The following is a 14831-nucleotide window of genomic DNA, read 5'->3' on the forward strand; positions in this document are numbered from 1 at the left end:
TTCGTAAGTAAAAATTAGGGACCCAAACGTTACTGACAATTTTATTGAACTAATTATTTCCACCTATCAATAGAAACTTAGAATTACAAAAAATTACCAAACTCACAAGACAACTTGAAACAATATAATTTCTTTATATGTTAACTGTTGGAAACTAGGAATCCATTATATTGATGCAATTACTTACTTACAAATTGCTTTTAATCAACCTGCAGGTTCATTGCCCCTCACATAAGCCAGCTATCGATCCCTATGCTGTGCAAGATTAATCCACTCTCTATCATCATATCCCACATCCCTCAAATTCATTTTAATATTATCCTCTCATCTATGTGTCGACCTCCCCAAAGGTCTTTTTCCCTTCGGTCTCCCAACTAACACTCTATATGCATTTCCGAATTCGCCCATACGTGCTACATGCCCTGCCCATCTCAAACATCTGGATTTAATGTTCCTGATTATGTCAGGTGAAGAATACAATGCCCACAGTTCTGCGTTGTGTAACTTTCCCCATTCCCGTGTAATTTCATCCCTCTTAGCACCAAATATTTTTTTAACAATCATATTCTCAGACACCCTTAATATCGGTTCCTCACTCAAAGAGAGTGTCCAAGTTTCACAATCATAAAGAAACAACCTGTAATATAATTGTTCTATAAATTCTAACTTTCAGATTTTTTGACAGCAGACTGGATGACAAAAGCTTCTCACCCGAATAGTAACAGGCATTTCCCATATTTATTCTGCATTTCATTTCCTCCCGTGTCATTTATATCTGTTACTGGTGCTCCAAGATGTTGGAAGAAAAAATCTCCAATTTTTTATGTTTCCACTTGGTACAATATTCAGGCCATGAAACATAATCCTATATTTTGTCTTTTCGGGATGTACTTCCACACCTAGAGCTTTACTTGCTTCAAGTAAAATTTCCCTGTTTTCCCTAATCTTTTGTGGATTTTCTCGTTGCATATTCACGTCATCCACATAGTCAACAAGCTGGTGTAAACTGTCCAATTTCAAATCCTGGCTGTTAACCTGAACTTTCCTAATGGCATATTCTACAGCAAAGTTAAAAAGTAAAGGAGATAGTGCATCTCCTTGCTTTAGCCCGCACTCAATTGGAAAACCATCAAATACAAACTGGCCTATACGAATTCTGCTGTAATTTTCTCTGAGACACTCTTTAATTAAATTAGTTTCTTGGGAATATCAAATTCAATAAGAATATTATATAAATCTTCTCTCTTAACCGAGTAATATGCCTTTTTCAAATCTGTGAATAACTCTTCTACTATACACTTATACTCCCATTTTTCTGCAATATATGTGGAATATAAAGAATCTGATAAATAGTCGATCTATTCCGCCTTCACTCGCACTGATGAACCCCAATAATTTCATCTTCATACGGAGTTAATGTTCTCAAAAGAATATTGGATAAAATTTTGTACGACGTCATCATAAGTGATATTCCTCGAAAGTTACCAGTCTAGTTCTCCTTCTTAAAAATAAGTACAATAAAGGACTCTTTCCATTGTTCTTGTACAATTTCCTTTCCCAAATAGCAAGTAGAAGTTTATAAATTTCGCTAATTAATGCGCTTTTACACAATTGATGAATTGTTTATGCTTGTGAATTGAATTATTCTACTTAATTTTATATAGCTCAACTAAAATATGTTTTTATATTGACTTAATCTGTTTACTATGTATTGTATTTTTTGTTTAGGATAACTGACGAATTGTATGTACTGTAAATTGAATAGTATACTGTATAGGTCAACTGATGAATTGTTTATGATTATAAATTGAATTAATCTACTTGATATTAATTGCACAAATTTGTATAGCTTAATGAAAGTATGCTACTTTGTATTGTATATATTTGTATAGTATTGGCCGATGAATTGTATATGCTTTAAATTGAATAGTAATCTATATAGTTCTACTGATAAATTGTTTGTGTTTGTAATATGAAGTAGTTTGCATGATATGTATTATCAATTTCTGTATATGACAACTGGTTGAATTGTTTATGCCTTAAATTTATTTAAATTGTTTTGTATTATAATATAGCTCAACTTATGAATGATCGTTTGCGTTTGTAAATTTAATAATCTGATTGGCTATGTATTGTATACTTTTACTAGAGCCATCTATGTAGCTCAGTCGACAGACTCGCTGGGCTGCTGATCCGGAGCTGCGTCCGGGCTTGGGTTGGATCCCCCTTTGGACTTTGGTTTCTTCGGAGGTTTCCCCAGCCGTGGGACTGAAGCCGGATGGTCTATGGCGAGTCCTTGGCATCAACCCCTTTGATTTGATTACCCCCTTTGATTTGATTACCTGGTTGGGTTTTTCCGAGGTTTCCCCCACCGAAAAGGTAAATGCCGGGTAATATTTTGGCGAATCCTCGGACCTCATCTCATCTCACTACATCTCGCCAAAATGTAAAAAAATTGTACAAAATTGTAAAAATTGTAGAAAATTACTAAATTTTAAAACTACAAAAATTTGTAAAAATTGTAATTGTAATATTGTAAAATGTTGACATGTTCCACATCTTAAAGCTTCATTGCTCATGTAAGATCTATGGAATAAAATGAATGAATGAATGAATGAATGAATGAATGAATGAATGAATGAATGAATGAATGAATGAATGAATGAATGAATGAGTGAATTACCCTCTTGTATTAGTTCTCCTGGAATTTGATCGACACCTGGAGACTTGTACTTCTTCAGATTTTCTACCGCAATTTCGAATTCTGAAACTGTGAGTTCGGGTATAAATGGCTCAGCAGTTTGTATTTGAATTTCGTTTGATTTCATTTCTGGGGTGGTTTGATGTGTTGTGTATTAGCAAAACCAAAAGAAACAACATAAAATTCGGAAAAGAAAACAATAAAAAACAACATAGACCTAGTAAATAAAATAAAAGACAAACATATCCCACGCAATACAACATTAGCAATTTTCGACATAACTAACCTATACACAAATATACCCATACAAGATACACTACAGATACTAGAACAAAAGCTCAAAAACAACAAAAAACAAATAAAAGAAATCATCCACACCACAGACATCATCACAAAACAAAAGTACCTAACATACAATTACAAATATTACACACAAACCGAAGGGATCACCCATTTCCAGCATACTAGCAGAAATATTCTTACACCACATAGAACAGACATACATACTAAACAAAGACAACAACAAACACGCAGACAACATCATATATCGGCACAGATACGCAGATGACATACTAATAATATACAAAGGAAACAAAAGACAAATCCAAAACCTATATCAACACATAAACAAAATACACCCAAAGCTACACTACGCATTAGAAATTGAAAACAACAAATGCATAAATTTTCTAGACATCACAATAACAAAAGTAGACAACAAACACACATTCAAAGTATACAGAAAACACACAACAACAACAACACACATACACAACACATCCAACCACCCCACACAAAACAAACAAGCTGCATTCCGAACAATGGTACACTGACTACTCAACATAGCAATAAACCAACAGGATTACAACGAAGAACTAAACACAATCAAATACATAGCACAAGAAAACGGATACAACCCCCACATAATAGACAAAATGATACGTAAGACAAAAGAACACCACAAGAAACAGTAGACCACAACGCCAAAAATACATCACACTAACATAAGAAAACAAAAACTCACATAAAATTGTAACCTCAGTCAAGAAATTAAACTACAACATCGCATACAGAACAAATAACACTCTACAAAAACATCTCAACACACAAACAAACAAATACAACCACAGAGGCGTATACAAACTCAAACGCAACACCTGCAACAACTTCTACATGGTACAGACAGGCAGATCATTTCAAACTCGTTACAAAGAACACATCACAGCCATAACAAAACCCCAAAACACCTCCACATATGCAGAACACATCACAAATGCAAACCACACCTACAGAGACATCAACACTGACATGGAAATACTGCACATCCAACCAAAAAGCCAGAAACTCAACACACTAGAACAATACGAAATATACAGACACACGAAAACACAACCCAACGATATTCTCAACACACAACTCAATTTCAAAACACATTCACTCTTTGACTCTACACTACAAAACGCACTCACACGGGAAACAAGAGGCTTTATATATATTCACTTTTCTGCCGAAAATAATGAATGTCCCATCTAGTGGAACAAACATAGCCGGAGTTATGGGGGGCTATGTGGGTACTACCACCCAAACTTGTCACAACTTTTTTTTTTCCATTAATGTTAGAAAGTATTGAAAAAACCTTTTTGCTTTTCTTTATGATTACGGTCCTGTGCTTAAATTGACGATTAAATCCTTCAGATAATGTCTCTGGTCTATAATATTTATTTTCAATTTCTGAATGTATGAGAATTTCTATACCTCATTTGAGGAATGGAAGCGGTGTAATATTTCTTTTGAAACTGCTTGTACTCCTGTGTTAGAAGTATGCATGTGTTCTGGCCTCCACTTGGAGATGTATGAATAACATACTGCACAACAATGCAGAAACAATCCCTGTATAATGTGTAAGCTTATAGACGAGATTAAATAGAATATTTCATATGATATCTTCAGGAAGGTAAGATCTATATATGGGATATGGGTGTAACATTGTAAGAAACACACCCCTCCCCGAAAATACTTGTATTTAATGATCATATTCCGATATAGTGCAAAACGATCAAGCTATAAGGGGGGAGGGAAGTAAACGATGTCCTCCAAAACCCCGTTTTATGGGAATTCATTGATTTTGCTTTGCCCCATCCCCGCCCAAGGAAACGGTTCTCTCCCCTCCAATGTGAACGAAGTGGAGATAATACTAAATGGCGCCAAGCTAAAGTAAAAGTGCATAAGATGAGCACAAAGCATATATGGCTCATAAAGTATTCTGTAGACTGTGATAAAACCCGCCTTAACTTTGATATGATCTTGGAATGATCATTGCATTGACACATCAAATAGAAATACATGGGTACTAGAACCAGAGTCGTTTTTCTATTTCGTCACATATTGCAAGCCTATCTGTATAAGACTGTAAGGAAAAATCTTCCAATCCAGACTAAATCCAACAATATGATACGAACCAAAATCAGCTGTCACGTCTAATATGCCCTGAAATCAGGACTTTTGATGCATGTGCAAATTATGTCGGGACGTTGGACGCAATGGTCAAAATCCTGGACTGTCCTGGTAAATACGGGACAGTTTGCAAGCCTACTACCCCTACGTGTGAAAAAAACAGTCACTGATTCTTGGATTTTACCGATAAGCTATTATCAGCTCTTACTATTAATTAGTATTAAAAAGCAATATTAGAAGAAAAATAATCATCCAAAAAAAAAAAAAAATTGCAAAGAGAAGTAAAGCATGAAATTTTAGTCATTCTGAACCTCGCTCATCTGTCTGAACACGGCCGACTTGAAAGTACTTTATTAAGGCTTTTGTCAGCCTTGACCAGCGTCGCCAACATGGTTTTGGCAGTGCGAAATCTAAAGGATATTGGTGTTAAGTTTTTCTGTCGTCTATAAAGATGAATCAGAGAAATAGAAATAGCCGAATTCGCACAATTTTAAATATGTAATATACATCTAAAAATCCTGTGGCTTTAATGCTATATTTATTGTTAATTTTTCAAGCTTTTAGTGTACTTCTGCAAAGTGGTGTTGGCAACGCTGCCCCTAACTTTCCAAATCATAATGATAATTGGAAAGATGTGAGAGTTAAACGATTGTTATAGGCTACATAAGCTTACGCAAGATGTCTTATTACTCCGAAGAATATTTGGACCAGGGACATGCTCTCACACATGAGGTGAAAGTTGATAAAGATCCGATGCCAATTTCATTCCCAATGTTGAAAAATGAACCAGAGGTGAGTGGAGCGCAATGAATGCGATATATTTTTCTAGTGCTTATTTTGTATTTTGATTATCACAGACACTATCTCTTTATAACATTACTTGGGGTGCTTTTCAGTGTGTGATAGGGGTAGAAGGAATCTGATGATAATATATTTTTTATTTGTTATGTTGTAGCGAAGTGTAATGTTGAAACTGTTATCTGGTTTTATATTTCAAATTTAAAAACGAAGTTACATTGTACACCTTATTCTTAATGGTTGCCAAGCTACACATTCCCGCAATGTAGGTACTTGATATTAGGCTTAAGGTCACGAAATCATTTTCATTTTATTCTTTTTATATAAGACTATAAATAATTTTTGGCTTTCAATTATTGATAATTCAAATATGGAAAAGGAGGGTACGGGTGTTTGAGAATATGTTCTTTCTTTCAACCATATAAATTAGTTGCAATGCATAAAGTGCAACATACATTTCTCTAAAATGTAATGTAATTGCATGAATAAAGGTAAATTTAAAACAATGATTAGGAGAACTTCAGACATATTTCACTTGCGAGTTAAGGTGTAATATTATTTTTGGTGTGAAAATTGCGTTCTTCGTATGTGTAATACCTGACTTTATTTGGATTAAATATTGCGAAATTCTTGTACAGTCATTTATGCTCGATTCAATAATTTTCAGTTCTACCACACGGAGATGTTTATATGTTGCCATTGTAGGTTATGTTTACTCTACCAATATTCCTCTATTCGCATATATATATATTATAATTAAGCATGAAGTTACGTGTGATAACTTGTAAATGCAATTTGTCTCTATTTCAGTTCTATTTATTCGTTTCTTACGGTACTCCAATCTGAAGTCAGATTAATATACTGTGTTAGTAGCCTCAACTAGAGCAGACGTAGTTCCTTTCTACTCATACTCCTTGCATATACGGATCTGTGACAGGTTAGGTTTGGTTACTTTTGGCTTTTATTATGCCTTGCTTATACCATCACCTGCACCTTCACAAAAATTCTCTGATATATTCAACGTTTTTCACTTCCGAAATCGCGGGAACTACCTCAGCAGTAGTTCCACCGCTTTATGAGTCCTGCCTTATTGGCCTTTGGACACTTGACTATATTGAAATACGGTAAGCTCACGGCGCTATTCCTAGAGCAACTAGATTTACAAACTCTCCAATGCCCTGCCATTACATATTAAGCCTAAGTTATGTCATATGGAAATTGTAGGTTGTTATTTATACTGTATTCCTATATTCGCAATTATACATTATAATTAAGCATAATTTCATGTATGATACGCCACACATTCTACTTGTCTGTACTTTAATACTACAATCGAGTACCTACTGAATTATTGTATTTATCTACTTCCTAAGAGACGAAGTAACACGATCGTACGTACATAAATTTCATAGGTGTAGTATGATAAATTTTCTGCCTACGATTAATTAAGGTAGATGTGCCAAATTAAAATCACAATTATTAAAACTCAAAATAGCTTCCTTTCTAAAATTGAAACGTTGAGGTGGATATATTATGTTAACATGTAAAATTGTTTTCACATTAAAATAACACAGTTTTGTAATTATTTCTGCATCGAATTATGCAATAAGATGTAAACGGAACTTATGGACACATTACACTAAATAAAACTTAGCAAAGATACGCAATATAGTTGTATTATATTTTACTGAGCTCCATACACTGTAATAGAAATTCCGAACATACATTATTGTCTGCTCGGGAAAGAGTCTATACTGAGGCAATAGTAGCGCTCCTGATGGTCAGCAACTATCTATGTATGCATATTTATCAAGTACAGTGGCGTATACTGGTTTAAGGTTCTCGGCTACCGCTGACCCTATTATTACGCAAAATATATTTTTAAATCCCTATGATAAAATTCCTTATCTATTTATATGCGAATTCCAGACGTCTTGATTGGGACGAAAATACTTTGATGACTTCGTCATTGAAATTACAGTTGGGCCGGTAGCCCGCAAAATATGCCCCTGATCAAGTATTGAGCTTCGCAACTGTATATACTAAACTTTCCTAAACCATATAATAAATTGCTCAAGATGTCTCTTGGTACTGCAGGAACGGAATTTTTCGGATCAGCATGTGCCTGGTATAAAGGAGGAATATGAGGACCAGAGCCAAGATCTCACTTCTGAGATAAAAGTTGAAGATCAAGTGCCAGTTTCCTTCCCTGTGGTCAAACGTGAACCTGAGGTGAGTGCAGCACAAAGAATGCACGCTGTGTTCTTCTTACAGTGTTTTTTTGTGTTTTGTTTGTAATGGACACTGCCTCCTTACAACAGTACTTGTAGCGCATTATAGTCTGAGAGAGGGGAAGAACAATCTCATCTCTATTTATTATTATTTATGCCTTGTTGCATTGTTATCTCGCTTCAGTTTTAAGTTTGAAAACGAAATTGCCCATTACACTCAATCGTAATGGTTGCCATAGCTACAAATTCCCAAAGTGTATTATCTTGATACTGTGTTGTACTTGACATGATTTGATTTTGTTTTCTCTATGTCTTTGTCTAAAATTCTCGATACGTTTTGCCGTTTTAAAATAATGATTGATTTTGCTGTAGATGTAAGCAGAAATATTATCTCTTGTCTTCATTTTTCTTTTAGGTATTTACGTCTCTCGCATATTTCTGTCGTAGAAAATTATGCTGCCAGTATAGAAAACATATTTTGTAACTTTACAGTACATGGCAGAGCTTATTTGGGTGAATTCCAGAAGGTGCTCTAAATTTTGCAAATTGATATGATACGTAGGCATAGGTACAGCATACATCAACGTATTGTGACAGCGACGTGAGATTCGAACTCACGACCAGCGTCCCGCGAGAGAGCATATCGCGCGGGCTTCACAGGGAAAGGGGCCTACACGCGAGGGGAGGCTGCGCGCGCAGCTGCTACTTAACGACCTTCCCGACTATTCCAGAAGTCCGTTGAAGGGGAGATATCGAGATAATTCTCTACACACCTGTAGAAATTTCTCGCAACTATGATTTTGCTATAAAAGAAGAAGCGCCAGCGAACTCGAGCAGAGTTTTCAGTTATTCAGTCAGTAAGTAAGCCAGAGCAAGCAAGCCAGACTTGTGTGCCGGATTTCGACTCGAATGTGCGTCCGCATCTGCGTCAGCATCCGAAGGCCTGAGTTCGAGTGCAGTGGACCGCAGTTGGAGGGACCCGAGTTCGAGTACAGTGAACTGTCTCTGAAGGTCTGTGGTTCGAGATACTGTGAACTCGAGTGACTGAGATAGAAGAACTGTGAACTGAGAACTGGTAGTTCTGATTTGTAAATAGTACTGTGTAAATATTAGTTAAGATTAACAGTTCATTGTTGTGCGTAATAGTCCAAGTAAGTTGTCATTGTCGTCGGTGGAGTGCTATAACGAATACTGTGTTGAGTGAAGATCCAATTGTTGACGAGAGCGTTTAAGGTGGATTGTAGAAAGGAATTATTGTGGCGAATAAATTACATTGTTGTTACTAATAAAATTAACAGTATTATATTTTACTTATATTTGTTCTGCCAATGAAGTGCATTCAACTTAAATATAGTTATAGAAAGGTAAAGTTAATAATTTCAGAAAACAACTCAACTTATGGGTTTAACACAAAACAGTGTTGAAAATATGCTACATTATATGCACAATAGTTTTTTGTATGTAGGAATGGCAGTAATATGCACGATTTGCTTTTCGTATTATTACAGACCTTCATAACATGTGTAAATAATGTTTCTGCATGAAAAATTGGCATTCGCTCATGAATTCTGACCCCATTGCTCATAATGTCGAGCTGTTGCTTGTAGATATATAGACAGCAGCTTGTAACGTTAGAAGTCGTCTTCTAATATCCTGTAATAAATTGCTCATTTAAGATGTCTCTTTGTACTGCAGGAACGGAATTTCTTGGATCATCATGTGACTGGTATAAAGGAGGAGTATGTGAAACAGAGCCATGATCTCGTATCAGAGGTAAAATGTGAGAAAGATCCAGTGGCAATTTCGTTCGCTGTTGTGAAACGTGAACCTGAGGTGAGTGCAGTGCAAGGAATGCACTGTGTTCTTCTTTTGTTTCGATTGTCAGATCCGCTACCTCTTTACAACAGTGTTTGCAGTGCCTTTTACTTTATGATAGAGACAGAAAAACACTTATCACTATTTAGTGTTACGAGATATGACATATTGCAGGGAACTAATCCTGGAGTGGTATCTCGGTTTGTTTTAGATATGAAAATGTAATTGCTTGTTGCGTAATCTATGGTGTTTGAGGACACTGCCTCTTTTTGTACACTCTATGTCGTTGTCTAAAATTCTTAATACATTTTACCGTTTCCAAGTAACAGATTTTTTATTAGATGTATGTACATACATTATCTCGTGATTTCATTTTTCCATCTTTTGTTTTTAAGTATTTACGTAGTTGCAATGTATCTTTTGTAGAATATTATCTTACGCATAGAGACAAGATATTTTGTAAGTTTACGATAAATTATATAATTGATTTTGAGTGGATTGCAGAATAGGTTCTAAATTTTGCAAAATGTTGTGATATATACATGCAGATACGGCCTACTAGAAACTGTTGTATATTTTATTTACTCTTAATCTGCCAGTGAACTGCATTTAATTTTAGTAGAGGTAGAGAAACGTAAAATTTGAAACTTCATTTTGCGAATTTTAAAATTATTAGAAATATACATTGTATTTGAATTTCCTTTACTTTTTATGACTAGACTACAACCTAGTTGATATTCTCGGGAAAGTTATGAAGTTCACAAAATTGTTCAACAAATTTTCTAACCAATTTTTTCTCTACGATATAATAATCAATATTGTCGTAGCAAAGGAATCTCTGTGCACTGGAGCTTTAGTATAATTGTATACTTCATGATTTTGCCTGGCAGAAATTATGGCGCAAGCTGGAAGAAAATGTATTGAGATAGAAGTACTACAGTATAGAAAGCGAACTCAACCGAATCATTGTATACCTGGTAATGTAAAAATTCGAAGTCACACAATAACTTGATATTAGACATTGTCAGAAAAATGGGAATTGTACCCATTTCGCTCAAAAGTGTGGAGTTGCAATTAACATGTCTGACCGTGAGACAAGCACATCGGTGTCCAGATACAGGTTGGGACAAGTTACTTGTTTGAAGTTTTTTCAGGTATTACCTCTTAACCCATTGAGAGAAAATGCTAATTAACTTTCGGCACTGGACCGTAAACACATTTCGCTGGCATTATCACCTTCACTTCACTGAGACGCTGGATAACCATTGCAGTAGTTAAATTGTTGTAAAGCACTTACAAAATCCACCAAATTCTAAACTTGAAATGATTGAATAATCGTTCGTAGAAAGTTTCTTCTAGTGTAAGTGGTCAAACAGTTCCTCTATAACAGTCATTTTCCACCAGCGTGGCTGTGCGTAGTCATGTGATCCATTGGTATGCGGCAGAATCTCAAATATGGCACAAGTCAACATTCAGTGAACAAAGTGTGGGTGTGCAAGCAACAGAGAAGAGAATGACAGATGCGCATCCCGGATAGCCAGATTAGTGAAGTGCCAACCTTAAAATCTGTCGTATTTCTCTTGTTTTTATAAACATAAATGTTCCATGGATTAGATATCTTAACAATACATGTAATAATATTGTATCTTTTCGTATCTTCTAAATATGAAGTTAAGAGAACATTCATGAAACGGTATCTTTGACACTGATATTGCATTGGAATAATTTTCTCTCATTAAATTTTGCATTTCTGTCATAAACTTAAAAAAAAAAAAAAAAAAAAAAAAAAAAAAAAAAAATAAAAATAAAAAAGTTGGGTTAGTTCAGTTTGTGAATAAAATGTATTTTGTTTGTGTTCTCAACATCATTTGCGCCTTTCCACCATTCAGAATATTAACATTCCTCCGTATGTTGACTAAAAGTAAGTCATAGAAAATTTAAAATATTTTATTTTATATATTAATGCATATACATTTATCTCATTTATTTGCATTTTATAGTAATCGTTCCCTTCTTAAACTGTCAAAATTCCTCTCCTGCTGGGGGAAAGAGCTTTAGATTACATGACTGCGCTACAGGATTTTAAATAACATTTTTTCTGTGCCAGATGTTGAAAAAGGCTGAAAACCGCAGGTCTACAAGGAAAAGAATTGCCCGACGAAAAGCCTGCCCCAAGAATTGTCCTCTATTTTCTACTGTAATTTATGTTACCCTTATTTTATTTGCTCTGTATTTCTAGGAAATTCAGAGTGACTCGGACGCAGTGAATGAGGACCCAAGTGTGGAAGTAACAGCAGAGGACAACGAGGTTTTGACGGAAAGGTGAGTGTGGTGTGCGAGTCTTCACGTAGAGTTGATTGTGTTTGAAGTGTCTGTTAGCTTGACTGTCCAGAAGCAGCTTCAGAAGAACTGTCTGTTTGAATCATCCAGCAATAATGTCATCTCATTCAAACTGCACCTCTCTTGGTATCTGGTTACCATAAATTACGGTTCAAACCTTTCTTCATGTTCTTCACTAAAAATGCGTAGATTTTGAGGAAAGTATATAGATGGACATGCAAGTAGTGGACCTTTACACTCATATTCCAGGCCAGAGTATTGAAGCCCTCCAACTTAATATCTACAGTTTGTTTGTATTTGAAGTTTTTATATTTCCCTAGAAAATTATGTACTACGGTACTACTTTGAGTCCAATCCAAGCATTCTTCTGCAGAGCGTTAATCACAGTTGCAAAGTAACTGTGTAACATTAATTTGCCTGTTTTATTTAATTATTCATTTTTATATCCGTATGCTCGGTAACTATCGGTGCTGGACCCCGGACTCATTTCACCGGCATTATCGCCTTCATTTCATTCAGACGCTAAATAACCTACATGTTGATACGGCGTCGTAAAATAACCCAATAAATAAATAAATAAATTTATATCCGTTCTCTCATTGAGTTATTTTTATATTTATTTATTTATTTATTCATTCACTTATTTATTTACTTACTTATTTATTCACATATCTACTTACTTAATTATTTACTTCCTTCTTTATTTATATATTCATTTATTTATTTAATTACTTATTTATTTACTTATGAATTACTTCCTTATTTTCTAACTTGTTTACTTATGTAATTTACGTATTTAGTCACTTATTTACTTGTTTTCTTATTAATTTTTTATTTATATATTTATCTATTTATTTATTTCCTTATTAATTACTTCTTTACTCACTTATTTACTTATCTATTTATTTAATTTTTTTATTTACTTATTTATTTATTTACTTATATATTACTTGTTTACCGACGTAAATATTTACTTATTTGGTTATTTATTTATCTATTTATTTATTTAATTATTTCTTTATTTACTTATTAATTACTTCTTTCTTTTCTACCTTATTTACTGATGTATTTACTTACGTATTTACTCACTTATTTTCTTATTTCCCTTCATGTTTTTATTTATTTATGTCTTTATTTAATTGTTTATTTATTTACTTATTAATTACTACTTTATTTACTTATTAATTTAGCCTATTTATTTATTTATTTAGTTACTTATTTATTTGTTTACTTATGTATTTATTTATTGTGCTGTAGTTAAGGTCATCATTCTTTCACTTCCATAAACCAGATATACTACCGTACTACAATAATACATATAACTGTACTTGAACAACGTTTCACCAATTTATGATTTCTTTCTGTTTCACCACTGTTTCCTCTTCTAGTGGGTAGACATGTTGGTGTTATTAACTAATGCAGAGTTCTTAGCTGTAAACCCATTTCCTCTCTTACTCTCCAATATTTCTCACACATAGTGAGTTTAGAGCAGTGCAGTCACGAAATCAGCACAGCAACTTATGATTTTGAAGTTACAGGATAGTCGTCTGTGTAAATGACTGCATATAACTGTATGACTACCCATTGTTCAGGGACGGATTTTTATGTCACTAGTGCCTGAGATACGTCTTGCATAATAAGAATCAAAAGTCGGTGTTGTAAATCGTACAGGACAAATAATACCCGCATTATAGAAATCAATTTATATTATCCCCCTCTGCTGATTGCAAAACTACACTAGGTTTAGCTTGAAACCGCAGCTATTGTCAATTATGATAATAATTTATGCTCGAACTACATTATCATTTTCCCTGACACTTTATAAGCGCCCCAATAATGATGAACCCTTTTGAGACCGAGGGATACTGTTTCAAAGTTTGTTTTGTCTTTTGCGTATCTTTGCTTCTGACTTTTCCCGAGAGTGAAAAATTCGCTTACATGTTCATTAAATCGTAGCTCAGATGTCTTTGGACGTCAGTGTACAAACTGAACTACAAGGAAAACTATTTACTTTCTAAGCCTTTATTTGATTGCTTGTTTGTTACAATTCCAATGTTGTTGTTTTCTAATGCCAGGCATTTGACAATAAATTCATTTGACCTCTTGCACTCCAATATTTTTCAAAGATATAATCATGGCCAGCCACAGAAGCACAGATTTTGAAGTGTTCCGAATCCATTTCTTGGTTTGAGTTGCACAATGGGCAGTTAGGGGACTGATATACTCCAATTCTACGCAGGTGTTTGGCCAAACAATCATGGCCTGTTGCCAATCTAAATGCAGATACAGACGATTTGCGTGGTAAAGCCGGAATTAACTGTGGATTTTGGTGCAGAGAGTTCCATTTTTTCCCTTGAGATTGTGTTTTGGAGTGAAAATGGCAACTTGTAGCCGATTTAAGTGAACACCATATTTAACGTTTTGGTTGCTACTTCATTCACACACAACCCCCAGAATGTCTGGAGGGCCACACCTGGTCGACGGGTCCATTG

At 34.6% G+C, this 14831-nt stretch overlaps 1 protein-coding gene across 2 annotated transcripts in view; it reads left to right on the plus strand.

Annotated features, from left to right (window-relative positions):
- The window catches only part of LOC138692154 (zinc finger protein 493-like), a 190383-nt gene that overhangs the window by 159596 nt on the left and 15956 nt on the right, over positions 1–14831 (plus strand). Inside the window, exons 1-4 of one of the 2 annotated variants that reach the window (XM_069815186.1) lie at positions 5781–5947; positions 8051–8185; positions 9880–10017; positions 12239–12321. In XM_069815186.1, the coding sequence (XP_069671287.1) occupies positions 5834–5947; positions 8051–8185; positions 9880–10017; positions 12239–12321 (470 nt within the window). In that variant the 5' untranslated portion in view covers positions 5781–5833. Of the gene's footprint in view, positions 1–5780; positions 5948–8050; positions 8186–9879; positions 10018–12238; positions 12322–14831 lie in introns of those variants that run through there. The other variant, XM_069815187.1, reaches the window with a different exon arrangement.

Source organism: Periplaneta americana, chromosome 16 (genome assembly GCF_040183065.1).
Source record: "Periplaneta americana isolate PAMFEO1 chromosome 16, P.americana_PAMFEO1_priV1, whole genome shotgun sequence".
NCBI lineage: Eukaryota > Metazoa > Arthropoda > Insecta > Blattodea > Blattidae > Periplaneta > Periplaneta americana.